Source organism: Eriocheir sinensis, unplaced genomic scaffold (genome assembly GCF_024679095.1).
Source record: "Eriocheir sinensis breed Jianghai 21 unplaced genomic scaffold, ASM2467909v1 Scaffold50, whole genome shotgun sequence".
Lineage (NCBI taxonomy): Eukaryota > Metazoa > Arthropoda > Malacostraca > Decapoda > Varunidae > Eriocheir > Eriocheir sinensis.
Genome location: NW_026111832.1, coordinates 757,501 through 777,574, shown reverse-complemented (window position 1 = coordinate 777,574; position 20,074 = coordinate 757,501). Strand labels below are relative to the sequence as shown.

General features: G+C 40.9%; 1 protein-coding gene and 1 long non-coding RNA gene across 14 annotated transcripts; one reads left to right on the top strand and one right to left on the bottom strand.

Moving 5' to 3' along the window:
• Nucleotides 1–206: 206 nt before the first annotated feature.
• Nucleotides 207–8,383, top strand: LOC126992739 (gastrula zinc finger protein XlCGF57.1-like). Of its 7 annotated transcripts, none has more exons than XR_007746973.1 (4): nucleotides 207–391; nucleotides 3,515–5,151; nucleotides 5,458–8,118; nucleotides 8,243–8,383. XR_007746973.1 is itself a non-coding variant. In XM_050851556.1 (2 exons), the coding sequence occupies exon 2, from the start codon at nucleotides 4,810–4,812 to the stop codon at nucleotides 6,595–6,597; it is 1,788 nt and encodes a 595-aa protein (XP_050707513.1). In that variant the 5' UTR covers nucleotides 207–391; nucleotides 3,515–4,809; the 3' UTR covers nucleotides 6,598–8,188. The 7 variants fall into 7 exon arrangements, 1 of the variants encoding a protein (XP_050707513.1); XR_007746972.1 differs by having other exon boundaries at nucleotides 5,305–8,118; XR_007746971.1 differs by having other exon boundaries at nucleotides 3,515–5,304.
• On the bottom strand, nucleotides 8,238–17,252 carry LOC126992740 (uncharacterized). 7 transcript variants are annotated; one of them, XR_007746981.1, is made up of 10 exons: nucleotides 17,102–17,252; nucleotides 15,117–15,201; nucleotides 13,894–14,149; nucleotides 13,446–13,499; nucleotides 12,236–12,294; nucleotides 11,643–11,732; nucleotides 11,524–11,583; nucleotides 10,164–10,215; nucleotides 8,909–9,304; nucleotides 8,397–8,544 (listed from the first exon to the last, which is right to left on the bottom strand). It is a non-coding gene; the product is annotated as an uncharacterized LOC126992740 (long non-coding RNA). The 7 variants fall into 7 exon arrangements; XR_007746979.1 differs by lacking the exon at nucleotides 17,102–17,252 and adding exons at nucleotides 15,805–16,649; nucleotides 16,791–16,805 and having other exon boundaries at nucleotides 11,524–11,732; XR_007746976.1 differs by lacking the exon at nucleotides 8,397–8,544 and adding an exon at nucleotides 8,238–8,358 and having other exon boundaries at nucleotides 11,524–11,732.
• Between the last annotated feature and the right edge of the window lie 2,822 nt (nucleotides 17,253–20,074).

Genomic DNA, 20,074 nt, shown 5'->3' with positions numbered 1-20,074 from the left:
AGAAAAAGGAAATATATTGTTTTTAAGTGTGTTTTGAGTTTGTAAAGAGGTAGAATTAGGTGTTTTTTAAAGTGTATGTGTATGTATATGTATGTGTACGTATGTGTGTGTGTGTGTGTGTGTGTGTGTGTGTGTGTTTAAAATAAGAAAAAAAAATAAAATAAGGATCCGTTACGAAGACAAATCTCAAGCCACCTGTGACATCAAGATCAAGTTCAAGATCAAAAAACGTAAACAAAGAGAAGCGAATCACGAAGAAGAAGAATAAGATTAAAAAAAAGAAGATAAAAGAGGAGAGAAGGATAATTAAGGGCCGCGAAGGAGGGAGATGAAGGAATAAGGACCAAAGAAGAGATACAGAGCCCACAGAAGAGAGGAAGAGGAGAGAAAGGTGAGATAGAGGACTGTTAAGATGAGGGTACGGGGAAACTCTAGTATTACACCCAACCTATGCCATAGTAGTAATAGCGGGGAGGATAGAGGAGGACAACGGGGCGGTCTGCATGGTATAGGGGAAGAACATAGGGAAACTCGGCCTCTTGCAATTTCCCTATGTTCTTATGGTATGGGAAAACTCTAGTATCACACCCAAACCCTTGCCATAGTAGTAACAGCGGGGAGGATAGAAGAGGACAACGGGGCGGTCTGTATGGTATAGGGAAAGAACATAGGGAAACTCGGCCTCTTGCAGTTTCCCTATGTTCTTATGGTATGGGGAAACTCTAGTATCACACCCAAACCCTTGCCATAGTAGTAACAGTGAGGAGGCCTAGAGGAGGGCAACGGGGCGGTCTGCACGGTATTGGGGAAGAACATTGGGAAACTCGGCCTCTTGCAATTTCCCTATGTTCTTATGGTATGGGGAAACTCTAGTATTACACCCAAACCCTTGCCATAGTAGTAACAGTAGAGGAGGGCAACGGGGCGGTCTGCACAGTGTTAGGGAAGAACATAGGGAAACTCGGCCTCTTGCAATTTCCCTATGTTCTTATGGTATGGGGAAACTCTAGTATCACACCCAAACCCTTGCCATAGTAGTAACAGTAGAGGAGGGCAACGGGGCGGTCTGCACAGTGTTAGGGAAGAACATAGGGAAACTCGGCCTCTTGCAATTTCCCTATGTTCTTATGGTATGGGGAAACTCTAGTATTACACCCAAACCCTTGCCATAGTAGTAACACCGGGGAGGCTAGAGGAGGACAACGGGGCGATCTGCATGGTATAAGGGAAGAACATAGGGAAACTCGGCCTCTTGCAATTTCCCTATGTTCTTATGGTATGGGAAAACTCTAGTATCACACCCAAACCCTTGCCATAGTAGTAACAGTGAGGAGGCTTAGAGGAGGACAACGGGGCGGTCTGCATGGTATAGGGGAAGAACATAGGGAAACTCGGCCTCTTGCAATTTCCCTATGTTCTTATGGTATGGGGAAACTCTAGTATTACACCCAAACCCTTGCCATAGTAGTAACAGTGAGGAGGCCTAGAGGAGGACAACGGGGCGGTCTGCACGGTATAGGGAAAGAACATAGGGAAACTCGGCCTCTTGCAATTTCCCTATGTTCTTATGGTATGGGGAAACTCTAGTATTACACCCAAACCCTTGCCAGAGTAGTAACAGCGAGGAGACTAGAGGAGGATAATGAGGCGATCTGCATTGTATAGGGGAAGAACATAGGGAAACTTGGCCTCTTGCAATTTCCCTATGTTCTTATGGTATGGGAAAACTCTAGTATCACACCCAAACCCTTGCCATAGTAGTAACAGCGGGGAGGGTAGAGGAGGACAACGGGGCGGTCTGCATGGTATAGGGGAAGAACATAGGGAAACTCGGCCTCTTGCAATTTCCCTATGTTCTTATGGTATGGGGAAACTCTAGTATTACACCCAAACCCTTGCCATAGTAGTAACAGTGAGGAGGGTAGAGGAGGACAACGGGGCGGTCTGCATGGTATAGGGGAAGAACATAGGGAAACTCGGCCTCTTGCAATTTCCCTATGTTCTTATGGTATGGGGAAACTCTAGTATTACACCCAAACCCTTGCCATAGTAGTAACAGTGAGGAGGGTAGAGGAGGACAACGGGGCGGTCTGCATGGTATAGGGGAAGAACATAGGGAAACTCGGCCTCTTCCAGTTTCCCTATGTTCTTATGGTATGGGAAAACTCTAGTATCACACCCAAACCCTTGCCATAGTAGTAACAGTGAGGAGGCTTAAGGAGGGCAACGGGGCGGTCTGCATGGTATAGGGGAAGAACATTGGGAAACTCAGCCTCTTGCAGTTTCCCTATGTTCTTATGGTATGGGAAAACTCTAGTATTACACCCAAACCCTTGCCATAGTAGTAACAGTGAGGAGGCCTAGAGGAGGGCAACGGGGCGGTCTGCATGGTATAGGGGAAGAACATAGGGAAACTCGGCCTCTTCCAGTTTCCCTATGTTCTTATGGTATGGGAAAACTCTAGTATCACACCCAAACCCTCGCTACTTACAGCTCCTGAATTGCAGTTATTAAAGTTACTTAACACTGAAAATAAAAGTGTGTGGTTAAGAGAAGAGGAACAAGAGGAGGAGGAGGACCTAAGAAGCCATAGAAAGCGTTAGAGGTTAAAAGAAGAAGAAGAAGAAGTGAATAGGAGAAGGAGGAATGAGGGAGTTAGGAGGAGGAGGAAGGAGGGCAGGGAGGAGGAGGAAGGAGGCAAAGAGGGAGAGGGAAGGGAGGGAGGAGGGAAATGAAAACAGGAAGGGATTTTATTTTATTTATTTATTTATGAGATTTACATAGATTTACATAGAAAATAAGACCACACAGACCCCATGGCCCAGACTAGGCGAAGGGAAGGAGGAGGAGGAAGATAAGGAAGGAAAGAGGAAGGGAGGGAGAGAGGAAGGGAGGGAGGAGTAGGAAGGAGGGGTAATGTTTTCTCCTCCTTCTCTCTCCTCCTCTCTCTCTCTCTCTCTCTCTCTCTCTCTCTCTCTCTCTCTCTCTCTCTCTCTCCCGACCTTGCTTTTCTCTCCCTCTCTCTCACCTCCTTTCTCACTTTCTCTCTCACTCTCTCACACTCTTAGATTTCTAATTTCACTTTCTCTCTCTTTTCTCTTTTTCCTCCTTTCTCTCTCTCTCTCTCCTGACCTTGTTTTTCTCTCCCCCTCTCTCTCACCTCCTTTCTCACTTTCTCTCTCTCTCTCTCCCTCACTCTTAGATTTCTCCTTTCACTTTCTCCTCCCTCTCTCTCTCTTTTTCCTCCTCTCTCTCCCTCTCTCTCACTCTCTCTTTTTCCTCCTTTCTCTCTCCCTCTCTCTCTCGCTTTCACTTCTGTGTTTCTACTCTCTCTCTCTCTCTCTCTCTCTCTCTCTCTCTCTCTCTCTCTCTCTCTCTCTCTCTCTCTCTCTCTCTCTCTCTCTCTCTCTCTCTCTCTCCTCTCTCTCTCATTACTATATTGCACACACACACACACACATACACACACACACACACACACACACACACACAACCTAACCCACCGATCTTGCAGGACCCAAGACTGACCCCATAGGACGCAGCCACCACAGGACTCCTCACCACCTCCTACAGGACACCAGGCAATCATAGGACACTCTAGGACATGGACAGTGGCACCCCCCTTCACCCCCCCCTGCCCCCCCCCCCCTACAAGCTGGAGTAGTGTAAGGGATTTTGACAAGTTTAAGTTCGAGTGATTTGGCGGAAGGATTGGAAAAGGGGTGGATTGTAAGTGTGTGTGTGTGTGTGAGGATATAAGTTTATAAGTGAATGGTGGAGATTGTAGTGGATTGTAGTGAGGGAGGAGGAGGAGTTAGAAATGAAAGAATAGAAGAAGGAAAAGAGAAAATATATTGAAAAAGGAAAGGAGGAGAAAGAGGAAGAAATGAAGGAGAAAATATATTGAAAAAGAAGAGGAAAGAAAGAGTAATTGTGATAAAGAGGAGGAGAAAGAGAGAGAAATGAAAGAATAGAGGAATAGAAAGAGAATATATTGAAAAAGGAGAGAGAGAAAGAGTAATTGTGATAAAGAGAAGGAGAAAGAGACAAATGAGAAAAGAGGAAGAATAAAAAGAAGAAAATATATTGAAAAAGGAGAGAAAGAAAGAGTAATTGTGATAAAGAGGAGGAGAAAGAGAGAGAAATGAAAGAATAGAGGAATAGAAAGAGAAAATATATTGGAAAAGGAGAGAGAAAAAGAAGAAAGTAAAAAGGAAAAGATTAGAAAGGAAGAAAAAGAAGAAAATATTGAAAAAGGAAAGAGAGAGAGAGAGAGAGAGAGAGAGAGAGAGAGAGAGAGAGAGAGAGAGAGAGAGAGTAAAGGAAGAAAAAGAAGAAAATATTGAAAAAGGAAAGAGAAAAAGAAGAAAGACTAAGAAATAAAACAAAACAAAGGAAGAAAAAGAAGAAAATATTGAAAAATTAAATAAACATCATAGAGGAGAGAGAAACAGTGATAAATGAGAGAATAGAAGAGGAAGGAAGGAAGAAGAAAAGAAGAAAAAATATTGAAAAAAGGAAAAGAAGAAGAAGAAAAGAAGGAAAAGAGAAATATGAAAAGCAAAGTGTGTGAAGAAAAAGAAGAAAATGAGAAAGAATATGAAGAAAAATGAAGAAAATGAGAAAGAAGAAAATGATTGAAAAAGTGAATGAAAGAAAACAAGAAGAAAAAATAACAAAAATAAATGTGTGTGAATAATCAGAAAACAGAGAGAGAGAGAGAGAGAGAGAGAGAGAGAGAGAGAGAGAGAGAGAGAGAGAGAAGACAATATCACTCAAAAGAAGACAAGATTAGAATTTGAACCCACAATGGAAGAAATCAAAACAGACCCCTTCACAGATTGCCCAAACCACCTACACCCATTCTCAGAGGAGGAGGAGGAAGAGGAAGAGGAGGAGGAGGAGGAGGTGGAAAGGGTATCAGCTGTAGAAGGTAACACTGGACGCACTCTAACGCACTCTGATATCAAGGAGTTTAAATGTAAAGAGTGCGGGAAAGTGTTCAAGTCTAAAGCTACATTGAACAAACACACTCGAACACACTCTAATGGTCTGAGAGAGAAGGAAAGGGTATCAGCTGTAGATGGTAACACCGAACGCACTCTAACGCACTCTGATATCAAGGATTATAAGTGTGAAGAGTGCGGTAAGGTGTTCAAATCTAATGCTGGTCTCACCAGACACACTCGCACACACTCTACCGCCTTGAGAGAAGAGGAGAGGCTTGCAGCTATAGATGGCAACACTGGACGCACTCTAACGCACTCTAATATCAAGGAGTTTAAGTGTGAAGAGTGCGGTAAGGTGTTCAAATCTAATGCTGGTCTCACAAGACACACTCGCACACACTCTACCCCTTTGAGAGAAGAGGAGAGGCTTGCAGCTGTAGATGGTAACACTGGACTCACTCTAACGCACTCTGATATCAAGGAGTTTAAGTGTGAAGAGTGCGGTAAGGTGTTCAAGTCTAATGCTGGTCTCAACGGACACACTCGCGTTCACTCTATCAGTAAGAATGGAAAAGAAAAGGTTGGCAACACTGATATCAAGCAATTTAAGTGTGATGAGTGTGATAAAGTCTTCAATTCTCAAGCTAGTCTGAACAAACACACTCGCACGCACCCTGACGGCAAGATATTCGAGTGTGAAAAGTGCGGTAAGAAATTCTCATCGCGGGGCAACCTTAACCAACACACTAACACACACACTGACATCAAGTTCAAGTGTGAAGAGTGCGGTAAGGAATTCAGCTCCAAGTTCACCCTCAAGAAACACACTCGGAAACACACTAACCCCGGGGAGGCCTACATTTGCGAGTTATGTGGGAGAAAATTCAGAAGCCTCGGGAACTTGAACCAACATTTAAACACACACGGCGGGGAGAGAAACCATGAGTGCGTTGTCTGCGGGAAGAGATTTTTGAGGTCCTGTGATTTGACTAGACACGCACTCACACACTCAGACACCAGGAATTTTGAGTGCGAAAAGTGCGGTAAGAAGTTCATCCGCCACGGACATTTACGCGACCACATTTTAATACATACTGGTGAAGGGAGAACATTTGAATGCCTTATATGTGAGAAGCTTTTTACGTCGAAGGGAAACCTCAATCAACACACTCTAACTCACAATGACACTAGGAATTTCGAGTGCGAGATATGTTTTAGGAAGTTCACGAGACAGGGCGATTTGAACAAGCACGCTCTAACGCACTCAAACTCACGTGGTTTTGAGTGCGAAGAGTGCGGGAAGGTATTTACGCGTGCAAGCAGTTTGAACGCACACGCACGCACTCACTCCGAAGCTCCGAACACCTGCTTGTGTGTCGAGTGCGGGAAGCGGTTCTCGACGAAGAGCAATCTCAAGAAACACACTCTAACGCACACTAATAGGAATTTTGAGTGCGTTGAGTGTGGTAAGACTTACACATCGCAACGCTACTATATGAAACACTCGCAGAAGCACATAAAAACTGTTGGAGAGTGGGAGATGGAGGAGGAGGAAGAGGAGGAGGAGATGGAGGTGGAGGAAGAAGAGGAGGAGGAGGAGGAGGAAGAGGATTTTGCAGTGGAGGTTTTAGTGGTGGAAGGTCCGTGAAATGTATGTGTTTTTAAGTGGAAGAGGAAGTGGAAGAAGAGGAGGAGAAGGAAGATTATACATTGGAAGATATTTGAAATGTGTGTGTGTGTGTGTGTGTATGTGTGTGTGTTAAGTGTAAATAAGGGTTGTATTATAAGTAGGGGTATTGTAGTAGGCATTATTATAAGTAGTAGTGGTAGTAGTAACTGCACTTTTATCCCACAGTTCGTACTTAAGGGAACCATTTCGCTGGGACCGGTAACACTTATAATTTTCATTTTTTTAATTTATACATTTTTTTTTTCACTCAAAGTTTATGATTTTTACTTTATCATGAGTTTTTCTATTCTTGTTTTTTCATATCTATTTCCTTGCTTTGTTTATTTAGATTTTCCTTCCTTCTTTCTGTAACTCTATTCCTTGTTCTCTCTATCTCCTCTTTGTTATTTAATGTTCCTTCCTTCCTTTCTGTAACTCTATTCCTTGTTCTCTCTATCTCCTCTTTGTTTATTTAGATTTTCCTTCCTTCTTTCTGTAACTCTATTCCCTGTTCTCTCTATCTCCTCTTTGCTATTTAATGTTCCTTCCTTCTTTCTGTAACTCTATTCCCTGTTCTCTCTATCTCCTCTTTGTTATTTAGATTTTCCTTCCTTTCTGTAACTCTATTCCTTGTTCTCTCTATCTCCTCTTTGTTATTTAGATTTTCCTTCCTTTCTGTAACTCTATTCCTTGTTCTCTCTATCTCCTCTTTGTTATTTAATGTTCCTTCCTTCCTTTCTGTAACTCTATTCCTTGTTCTCTCTATCTCCTCTTTGTTATTTAGATTTTCCTTCCTTTCTGTAACTCTATTCCTTGTTCTCTCTATCTCCTCTTTGTTATTTAATGTTCCTTCCTTCTTTCTGTAACTCTATTCCTTGTTCTCTCTATCTCCTCTTTGTTTATTTAGATTTTCCTTCCTTCTTTCTGTAACTCTATTCCTTGTTCTCTCTATCTCCTCTTTGTTATTTAATGTTCCTTCCTTCTTTCTGTAACTCTATTCCTTGTTCTCTCTATCTCCTTTGTTATTTAATGTTCCTTCCTTCCTTTCTGTAACTCTATTCCTTGTTCTCTCTATCTCCTCTGTTATTTAGATTTTCCTTCCTCCTCTTTCAAGCTGTGTGGGTAAGTGATGACCTTCCCTGTTCTCTATCTCCTCCAGATGTTCCTTCCCCTATCTATCTCTCCTGTTTATCATCTCTAATCTTCACTTTATCATGTCTAATATTTCATCTGTTGTCATGGAGGGAACACTTCTGGTTGGGTCGGTCAGCTCTCTTACCCACTGCCCTTACTCCAGAGGCTCTCAAACTAGGGTGCCATGGAGAGTGCCCCGGGGGACCACAAGATCATGATTTTTTTTTCTTTTTTGTTAGTCTGCATTTATAACCCTCTAAGTTAATCTAATTCGACTGACGAGTTTTGTTTGGGGATTTTCTGTACTGTATGTTAAGGTTGGTTTGAGTATGGATAATTTTAATTCATGGAGGTATATATAAACAGGTACAATTGTGTTTTAAAAGTTAATCTAATTCGACTGAAGAGTTTTGTTTGGGGATTTTCTGTACTGTATGTTAAGGTTGGTTTGAGTATGGATAATTTTAATTCATGGAGGTAATAAAAACAGGTACATTTGTGTTTTAAAAGTTAATTCACAAGGGGGGATACTATATATATTTATTTTTAGATTAAGGAATTACCATTACCAAAAGGATATTAGAATTTACTTATATAACTAGTGACCTAAGTATTAAAGATTGTATTGAAGTTTGTAAGGGAAAAATAGATTCGTTGATATTTGATAAGCACTTTTTAGATTAAGTATTTGACATTATAAGTAAAAGTTGATTAAGCCTACTTGTCAAACAGGAACAGTAGTAAAAAAGGATATCAGTTTACTTATATAACTTGTCAATGACCTGTAGTGACCTTAGTATTAAAGATTGTATTGAAGTCTGTAAGAAAAAAATAGATTCGATATTTGATAAGCACTATTTAGATTAAGTATTTGACATTATAAGTACAAGTTGATTAAGCCTACTTTTCAAACAGGAACAGTAGTAAAAAAGGATATTAGAGTTTACTTATATAACTTGTCAATGACCTGTAGTGACTTAAGTATTATGGATTGTACTGAAGTTTGCAAGATTAAAATAGGTTTGTTGATATTTGATAAGCACTTTTTAGATTAAGTATTTGACATTATAAGTACAAGTTCATTAAGCCTACTTGTCAAACAGAAACAGTAGTAAAAAAAGGATATTAAAGTTTACTTATATAACTTGTCAATGACCTAAGTATTAAAGATTGTATTGAAGTTTGTAAGGAAAAAATAGATTAGTTGATATTTGATAAGCACTTTTTAGATTAAGTATTTGACATTATAAGTACAAGTTCATTAAGCCTACTTGTCACACAGAAACAGTAGTAAAAAAAGGATATTAAAGTTTACTTATATAACTTGTCAATAACCTGTAGTGACCTTACTTATACAACTTATCAATGACCTAAGTATTAAAGATTGTATTGAAGTTTGAAGAAAAAAAAAGTTAAAGCAAAATAATACACAAAAATAACTAATCCATTTTTATTTCCACTTTACATAAGAACTCAATCCCTTCATGCGATCCTTTTCTTCAGCGGAAACTCTTATGTACCAAGGTGACAGCAATGCACACACAAACGCACTCTGTAAAGGGGATATGAAGTTAGTGATATGGGAATGAGGGTGTGTACGTCTGTGTGTGTGTGTGTGTTGTGGTCAGTCTGGTCAAATTGTATCATGAACCTCAAATAATGTAGGTAAGTTAATGTTTGCATCATGTTAGAAGGTCTCTCTCTCTCTCTCTCTCTAACCACTAACTTACTCTCCCTCTCTCTCCACCACTAACTCACTCTCCTTCTCTCTCAACCACTAACTCTCTCTCCCTCTCTCCCATCCACTAGCAAATCCTCTTCCAATAATTCTTTTAACCCAGTAGCAGCCGGGATCATGTTTCTTAATGGTCCCTCTAAGCGAGAAAAATGAGAAAAAATCACCCCTCACACAAACCATTTCATAATATATATAAAAGCATTTGTGATCGGATTATGTATCATCTATTTTGGGGGGTTTATATCATGGCACAAATTTGGCCCGTCGCTGCTACACGGTAAAGCCACAAATTTGGCCCCTCGCTGCTACACGGTAAAGCCACAAATTTGACCCGTTGCTGCTACACGGTAAAGCCACAAATTTGACCCGTTGCTGCTACACGGTAAAGCCACAAATTTGACCCGTTGCTGCTACACGGTAAAGCCACAAATTTGACCCGTCGCTGCTACACGGTAAAGCCACAAATTTGGCCCGTCGCTGCTACACGGTAAAGCCACAAATTTGACCCGTCGCTGCTACACGGTAAAGCCACAAATTTGACCCGTTGCTGCTACACGGTTAACCTCTGACAAATCACTCTTTCACTAATCATTCCCATATCTAATTCCATTCTTCAATCCTTCCTTCCTCATCAAATTTCCGTTATCCCCCATTCTCTCTCAATGAAACTTACATCAATTTCTCCTCCACTGCTTAGGAGGTAGAATCTTCCGCTGGCTCCGTCGCTGAAAGAAATAGAACCCAACATTAGTAAGACATTCCCAAGATGCGAAACCCTATAAAAAGATATATAACAAATCCCTTTCTTAAATAAAACAGACATCGCTTTCATATTAAGCCCCCATTCTCCTTAATTTACGATCTTTACGTTAATTCTTTATTATTTTTAGTCATCAATATTTCTCCTCGATCGCTGTCTATCCCGTGTTGGCGGCGCTCAGACAAATGCCTCATAAACATCGTTCCCGAGGGTGTGGGGGTGTGTTGAGTGGGGGCAGCAGGGCGGGTCACACCACAGAACGCAGTCACACCCCCCCTGCCACCTCCACCCCCCACACCACGCGAGCCGGGTCAGACTCGTCATCGTATCATCCCTGCACTGCCAACACCAATAAGACGATCATCAATACCCCTTCCGCTTAGCTTTCTACCTCCTCTCTCTCCTTCCTTCCTCTCCTCGCCTCCTTATTCAATACTTTCCTCCTTTTATTTCCCTCTTCTCCTCGCCTCCTTATTCAATTCTTTCCTCCTCTCCTCACCTCCCTCTCTTCTTCCCTTTATAATCACATTCTCTTCCTTCTTCCTAGTTTCTCTGGTTATTCCTTTCCAGAGAGAGGTAGGGTTGGTAAATGGTTATGCAAAAAGAAAGGAAATGGAAGGAGGAGGAGGAGGAAGAGGAGGAGAAAGAATAGCTATAAATCTTAATAACCCTCAAAATTTATTAAATCGATCAATTGTAAAGTAATCTTCCACATTAATATCACTGAATCCTTTAGACATTTTAAACACTTCTATTAGATCGCCTCGCATTCTTCGCTTTGATAGGCTGAGTAAATTTACTTCTTTAAGCCTTTGTTCATATGACAAATTTCTCAACCTAGGAATCATCTTTGTTACTCTTCGTTGAACCCGTTCCAACTTTTCTATGTCTTTTCTGTACTAGGGAGACCAACGAGTTATATAGTTTTAATATTACTTTTTCAGATTTATTATTAAAGACTCGTCCGATGAAGCCAACCAATCTGTTTGCGGTTTTAACTACCTCTGAACAATGCTGACCGGGCTTTTTCAATCGCTTGATATAGTGATTCCAAGATCCTTTTCTTTACTTATACAGAGTTGTTGGCTATTCATTACGTACCGAACGCGATTCTTATAGTTTCCGATGTGCAAAACTTTACATTTGTCAACAGTAAATTTAAAAACCATTGATTGGGTAGGAAGAGAAGGAGGAGGAGGAGGAGGAGAGGAGAAAGGTGTTAGGTAGAGGATAGCCAAATATCTAATTGCCCTCAAAATCCCAAAATTCTCACCTGTGTTTAAGGATAGGCAGGTGTTTACAGGTGTGTGTGGTTAACGAGAGCCCTTCACACCTGTCGTCTCCTTAGGCAGGGGTTTACAGGTGTGTGTGGTTAACGAGAGCCCTTCACACCTGTCCAGTCTCCTTAGGCAGGGGTTTACAGGTGTGGGTGGTTAACGAGAGCCCTTCACACCTGTCCAGTCTCCGTACGCAGGTAAACATCTGTTGAGAGGGAGAGAGGAGACTAATTACCATCTAAATAGTCAATTAAAAACACTATATACAAAAGTTCAAAGGCATTGTGTCATGTGCGCCCAGCCTGTCATGTGCGTACGAGGAAACGCACACACACGTACACAGGCCGGGAACGATTTCTCTCGCACATATTTCTAACACGGCGCACACTGACTGACGTACGCCATGTCTGTTTCATGTGCGGTGTGTGTGTGTGCGTGTGTGCGTGTGTGTGTGTGTGTGTGTGTGTGTGTGATTTGCCTCGACCTGATCACAAGATGGACTCACAATCACTAGCAAGTCCCCTCTCGAACAAGGCAAGCTCAGGGTCTTAATATTGGTCTAAGATAATTGATATACCATACAATATAAGGTTGGATCATTCATTAAGTAAGTTCAAACGATGTCGAGTGCAATGTGGTTAACAGATTGAGCTACGGAGCCGTGTGTGTGTGTGTGTGTGTGTTTGATAGAAAAAAAATAAAGCTTACCGTAATCTCTCCATTGTTCCGGTCGCTCATCTTCCAGTGGGTCGAAGTTCTGGAGTCATCTGGAAAAGCGAGATAGGAGGAGGAGGAGGAAAAGAAAACGGAGGCAATTAGTTCCCATTTTCTTTCAGGCGGACGTATTATTTAAGGGTATACTATGGTCAGACGCGCAGTACTCCACACAAACGATTAGTGACGCCAATCTTCGGAGACTCATCCAAGTGAGTGTCATCATGTACAGGGGGGGGGGGGGGATAGAAATGGAAGGATATAGAAGTATGGAGGAATCATAAGTGGAGTGAAAATGCTGAAACGGGCATGGAAGGATACAGACATGAATGGAGGAGTGATAAGTGGAGAGAAAACGTAGAATAAAGAGGATGGAAGGATGTAGAGAGGAATGGAGGAATGATAAGTGGAGAGAATATGGTGACTAAAGGGAATGGAAGGATAGAGAAGAATGGAGGAATGATAAGTGGAGGGAAAATGCTGAAATGGGCATGGAAGGATATAGACAAGAATGGAGGAATGACAAGTGGAGGGAAAATGCTGAAATGGGCATGGAAGGATATAGGCAAGAATGGAGGAATGATAAGTGGAGGGAAAATGCTGAAATGGGCATGGAAGGATATATGGAGGAGAAATGGGCATGGAAGGATATAGACAAGAATGGAGGAATGATAAGTGGAGGGAAAATGCTGAAATGGGCATGGAAGGATATAGAGGAGTATGGAGTAATGATAAGTGGAGAGAAAATGCTGAAATGGGCATGGAAGGATATAGACAAGAATGGAGGAATGATAAGTGGAGGGAAAATGCTGAAATGGGCATGGAAGGATATAGACAAGAATGGAGGAATGATAAGTGGAGGGAAAATGCTGAAATGGGCATGGAAGGATATAGACAAGAATGGAGGAGGAATAAGTGGAGGGAAAATGTTGACTATAGGGCATGGAAGGATATAGACAGGAATGGAGGAGTGATACATGGAGGGAAAATGTTGAAGAAGTATGGAGGAATGATAAATGGAGAGAATATGTTGAATAAAGATGATAAAAGCATATAGAGATAAATAAACAGAGGAATATAACAGGGTTTGGTAATATATATGGTAACAAGAACTTAATATATTATATAAATACTAATAAAAAGAAAAATATATATCTAATACAAATTTCATCTTATAAACAAACATTTCAACAACAACAATTACCTTTCAATATAATAGTAGTAGTAGTAGTAGAACCAATCTTGCTAATCCATATCACTGGTGGGAGAGAGAGACAGACAGGTATTAAAAGCAGCTCGTTAAGAAGGGTCAGGGGTAGATGTTGACAGGTATGATCTCAGACAGGTAAGGTTGTCGACAGCACTGATTAGTGACGCCAATCTTCGGAAGACTCATCCGTAAGGTGTCATCATAGTATAAAATAAATAGGGAGTTTTATTTATTTAACGGAGACAGCTTAAGGGCACACAGAATAAGGAAACTATAATATAAAAAGCCCACTGCTCGCTGCTCCTAAAGAGAATCAGAGAGGTGGTCGAAAGAGGGGTCAGTTTCGTGGTGTTAGAATTTAGGGAAAGGGAAGGAAATAGCCAATATCATAACGTTTAACTATAATATTCCACAAGATATTTATTAATGCAAAGATACTTACCATTGCATTTGCTAGTCATATTTTCATCTCCTGTCTTCTAGTTTTCCTTCTAAGTAACTCCCTCATTTATCCATTCAATATTCTTTGCATTTTTCTTATTTATTTTCTTCTACTTCCTTCCTTTCCGCTTCTTCCTTCCATCAACTTTTCCTCCTCTAAACCCAGATACCAACTCTTCAATTCCTTTCTCTTCCTTCCATTCAACTCGCTCTTTCCTCCATCGTTTTCTCTCTCCTCCTCTTCATCTTCCCTCTACCTGGAACAGACAGGTGCGCACATTAGCCTCACACACCTGTACCCCCGTGACCTGACCCTCGTTAAGTGCCTCAGTGATCCGTAACTAGGTCAACATAGCAGGTCAGTTTCGGGATAGAAGTTCATCAGTTTGGCGGACTTGAGGAGAGAGAGAGAGAGAGAGAGAGAGAGAGAGAGAGAGAGAGAGAGAGAGGGAGAGAGAAGGGAAAGAAAGAAGGCAGGGGAGAGAAAGGGAGAGGAAAGGGAGATTAAAAGACAGACAGGGAGGTAGGGAGGGAGATAGAGAGAAACAGAAAGGAAGGGAGACAGAAGAGAAGGGGAGATACAGGAAGGGATTGTGAGGGAGACTAAGAAAGGGAGGGAGAGGAAGGAAAGGATAGAAGGCAAGGGAGAGGAAAGGGAGATTAAAAGACAGGGAGGTAGAGGTAGGGAGGGAGATAGAGAGAGAAAGAGAAAGGAAGGGAGAGAGAAGAGAAGGGAAGGGATTGCAAGGGAGACTAAGAAAGGGAGGGAGAGGAAGGAAAGGATAGAAGGCAAGGGAGAGGAAAGGGAGATTAAAAGACAGGGAGGTAGAGGTAGGGATATTGGAGAAAGGAAAAAGAAAGAAAAACTATAAACATTGAAAGAAAAATGAGAAAAATCTTCATAAACTTTAATAACTTGAATATATTAAAATCTTACCATAACTTTCATTTTTCTTACATTAAAGGAAAAAAACATATCCAAAAAATAACTTGTATATAAAAATCTTACTATTATATTGATTTTTCTTGCATTAAAGGAAAAAAACATCCAAAAAATAACTTGTATATAAAAATCTTACTCTTATATTGATTTTTCTTGCATTAAAGGAAAAAAAAACATGTCCAAAAAATAACTTGTATATAAAAATCTTACTCTTATATTGATTTTTCTTGCATAATAGGAAAAATAAATATACAAAAAAATAACATATATAAAAATCTTACCTTTAAGTTGATTTTTCCTTGAATTGAAGGAGGCAGATCAGGGCAAACATATATTCCATTCAACAAAGCCATTTCTCAGATCAACCTGGAAGGACGGAAAGTTGTTTATAATTGATTCGGATTCACTAATTATGGACGACTAAGTAATTAATATCCACCCAAATTCCACTTAACTATTCCACATTCACAGCATCAAGTCTTCTGGTTCTATACAGCATCCAATCTCATCTCTATTTATCTTGCCAGCATCCACTCTCAGAAACATCCACTTATCTCTTCCACAGCATTCACTCCATTCTGTGTCTTCCACTTCTCCTCACAGCACCCATTCCACTCATCTCTTCCACATGTTCCCAATCCATTCATCTCTTCCATCTCTCTTCACAGCATCCACTCCACTTCATCTCTTCCACATCTCCACACAGCATCCACTCCACTCCACTCATCCACATCTCCCCACAGCATCCACTTCACTCATCTCATCCACATCTCCCCACAGCATCCACTTCACTCATCTCTTCCACATATCCACACAGCATCCACTCCACTCATCTCTTCCATCTCTCTCCACAGCATCCACTCCACTATCTCACATCTCTCCACAGTATCCATTCCACTCCCATCTCTTCCACATCAGCACCACCACTACAATCCACATCTCACACCCTCCACACATCCACTCCATCACCTCTCCACATTCCCAGCATCCACCTAGCAGCACAAGACTTGAATATATTAACAAAGGTTCTATTTCTTGTGGCCCTGGACAGGTTCACGAGCACCAATTTGGGCACCGTGAGTTAATCAGGGCCCCTTCACTCTACCCCACACTTAGGACCAGCGGGGCACGGGGCCAAACCGGGGGAGTGTGTGGGGCATGGGACAGCAGAGGAAATTTCAGTAGATTATCGCGAGAAAATTCAGTGGATACGTAAATAAATTCAGTAGATGAGTAGGTAGGTAAAAATTTCAGTAGATTATTGCAAGAAAATTCAGTAGGTAGGTAAAAATTCGGTAGACGCACTAGAATATATAAGTTTCCATACATTAAACCAATCTCCCTCACATAAACCGTCTTGATATACCACAAAGAGCAATGTTAACCACTTATAAACCGTTACTTACTATTAGAAAACCGACTTCTAAGGTAACCGCGTGATCCACTTAAACAAGAAATCTTAAGTTTCCATAAATTAAACCAAATCTTTAACACAGACCGCCCCAAACCACCACAAATAGCAATGTAAACCACTTATAAACCTTCTGTTACTTAAAAAGCCTACTTCGAAGATTGCCACGTGGTCCACTTACAACAAAAAAATCTTCGTTTATATCAGTTAAACCAAATCTTTCACATAAACCGCCTTGATATACCACAAATAGCAATGTAAACCACTTATAAACCTTCTATTACTTAACAAAAACTACTAAGGTAGCCACGTAGTCCACTTAAACCAAAAATCCTCGCATCCATAAATTAAACCAAATCTTTCTCACACACAGCCCTAAACCAACACAGATAACAATATAAACCTACATATAAACACACAACCTTAAAACCTCACTTCTAAGATAACCACGTGGTCCACTTAAACCAAAAATCTTCGTTTCTATCAATTAAACCAAATCTTTCTCACAAAAACCGCCCTAAGCACCACAGATAGCAATATAAACCTACATATAAACCTCTTAACCTTAAAACCCCACTTCTAAGATAACCACGTGGTCCACTTAAACCAAAAATCTTCGTTTCTATCAATTAAACCAAATCCTTCTCCCAAAACCCGCCCTAGACCAACACATATATCAACACAACCCCACATACACCACATATATAAACCCACATACCACATACCCACCACATATGCGTCTCACTAAACCACATTCCATAATTAAACCATCAGAAATAAACACTTAAAACCAACTTGATGTAAACTTTAATCTATTGCTTGTATGATCGGGAACTTGAAACATTATATAAATACCTGTGTCAGCCATTAGGACTTGGGTTTAAGGCGTGGTTTGGAGGGTTTAGGAAGACACGTCCTGTTTCTTCCATCGTCGGCGGAGAAGTGGAAGGAGGAAGAGGAGGAGGAGGAAGAGGTCGCGTTGGAAGAGGAGGAAGAAGAGGAGGAGGAGGTGGAGAGCGTCAGACCATTTTACGGGGTTACTATTCAGTGGGTTATCTTATTATATCGCTTTTCTCTAGTTATTCTTTATTATTTACATCGTTTTTATCTTTATTATTATTATTTCCACCTTATTTTTGCTTTATTTGGTCTTATTTAACTTTTATGACGATATTTCCAAGATTTCAATTTCGCATTTTTCGTTTTTTCTTAACTTTCAAGCAATTTTTGGTCCATTTTTTGCTTCTTTATTATTTTTCATCTTTAATTATCGCTTTATTTTGTTGTTTTATTGATTATTTACATATATTTTATTAGGTTGATAAGATGTAACGGTCGGGTGAGAGCATTATAAAAGGATGGGGGAGTTGCATCTCACTAATATCTTTCTCTACCTCATTTACGTACCTTAATCACCTCATGCTAATTAATAACACATACCTAGTTTTAATTACATTGTATATAAAGTAGTAATGATGGTCTATTTAATTAAGGGTAGGAAATAGAGGAGTGTTAGATATTCCACTGAGATGCAACTCCCCCCCAAGCCTCTAAATGGACTCGCCCGCATCCTCTCCCTCCCACCCCTCCTCCCCAAGCTTCCATTTTGTCTTTATTTTTCAAACTTTCTCTAATTTTCTTTTACTTTCTTTAATTTTCCTTTCCGTTATGAGAATTGATGTTTATTTTTTATTGTTTATATGCGAGAGAGAGAGAGAGAGAGAGAGAGAGAGAGAGAGAGAGAGAGAGAAAGAGAGAGAGAGAGAGAGAGAGAGAGAGAGAGAGAGAGAGAGAGAGAGAGAGAGAGAGAGAGAGAGAGAGAGAGAGAGAGAGAGAGAGAGAGAGAGAGAGAGAGAGAGAGAGAGAGAGAGAGAGAGAGAGAGAGAGAGAGAGAGAGAGAGAGAGAGAGAGAGAGAGAGAGAGAGAGAGAGAGAGAGAGAGAGAGAGAGAGAACTCGTGCAAGGATATAGAAAGTGAAATTGAGAGAGAGACAAGGGCAAGGAAAGTGAGAGAGAGAGAGAGAGAGAGAGAGAGAGAGAGAGAGAGAGAGAGAGAGAGAGAGAGAGAGAAAGCATGGAAAAGCAGGCTACAGTAAACACGAACTTGTTATATCTGCAGGAAGTTTAGTGCAGTGACGAATGACTTTTGAAATAATAATAATAATAATAATAATAATAATAATAATAATAATAATAATAATAATAATCTCCATTTTCTTTTATTTCTTCTTTCCTTATCTTATTTTCTTCATTTTTTCCTCATTCTTGTTTTTAATTTAATTTATATTTTATTTTCCTTCTTCTTCTTCTTCTTCTTCTTCTTCTTTCCCCTCATTATACGACAGTGGGGGAGGTCACATCCACTTCTCTTCAATAAAATCACTATATCTTCACTAACCACCTAATTCCACCTCCCTAGACGACACTATTATAAGTATTTACAAGTTATAAGTTTAGTAAGTATAAGTAACGTGCGTTGTTTGGCTTGCAAGTGTGATATAAGTGTAGAAGTGTGAGGCTGACTCCCCCGTGTGGCCTCGTATAGTGGACTCGCCCATCATTATCATCATCAGCTTAGTGAGTTATTTTTTTTTATTTTTTTTTTATTGTTTATTTGTTTTTTTGTTATCAAGAGAAATTTTGATTGTGTTATATGTAATGATCTCTCTCTCTCTCTCTCTCTCTCTCTCTCTCTCTCTCTCTCTCTCTCTCTCTCTCTCTCTCCCCTGTTTCTTCTTTTCCTCCTCCTCTTTCCTCTTCCTCCTTTACCTCCTCCTCCTCCTCCTCCTCTTCCTCATAAATAATAATATAAATATTAATAATAATAATAATAATAATAATAATAATAATAATAATAATAATAATAATAAAAAGAGTGGATAAAATAATAGCAGAGAGAGAGAGAGAGAGAGAGAGAGAGAGAGAGAGAGAGAGAGAGGGAGAGAGACAGTCAGACAGGCCGTCAGTCCTCCCCACGGCAGCAATGGCCTCGTCCGGCCCGGGTCTGTGTGGTTGGGTGGGAGGGAGGAGGAGGAGTGGTCATCTGGAGAAAATAGCCATTGGTCAGGACGGTCCAGAGAGGACAGTGGGCAGTGAGTGGTCAGGGAGGCAGGGCCGAGGGCAGCGTGAGAAGGGGGGTCAGGGGGGGGGGCTGGTCACCGTGGGAGAGAGGCTGCAGGTCCACGGCTGGTGGTCAGGTGTGCACGTGTGGCGAGCACCAGGAGGGGGGAGGGAGGGGGTGGTCACCGTGGGAGAGGCTGAGGCAGGTTGGTCACTTGGAAGGGAGAGAGAGGAAGGGAGGGAGGGAAAGAAGACGAAAGGAAGGAATAGTAATATTTTGTTAATATAAATATACTTAATAACCTCTTTTACAGCTACACAAAATACACAGAAACATTATATATATATATATATATATATATATATATATATATATATATATATATATATATATATATATATATATATATATATATATAGCTTAACTAAGGAAGTAGACAGAACTGGTAGCAAATATCTAAATGAAATATAGTAAGGCAGTTCTCCCCCACGGCCGCAATGGCGTCGTCCTGCCCTGGTCAGTGAGGAAGAGGGAGAGTGAGAGAGAGAGGGAGGGAGTGGTCAGCTGGAGGGAGGAAGAGAGAACCAGCGGTCAGTGGTCAAGGGAGAGAGCCATTGGTCAGAAAGAGAAGGACAGTGGGCAGTGAGTGGTCAGGGCAGGAAGGGAAGGTGCCCTCCTGCTCCATGGCTCAGAGGAAGGGTCAGGTGGAGGGAGGGAGGGAGGGACAGGCTGGTCAGGTGCCCTATAATGCAATGGAAGAGAGGGAGG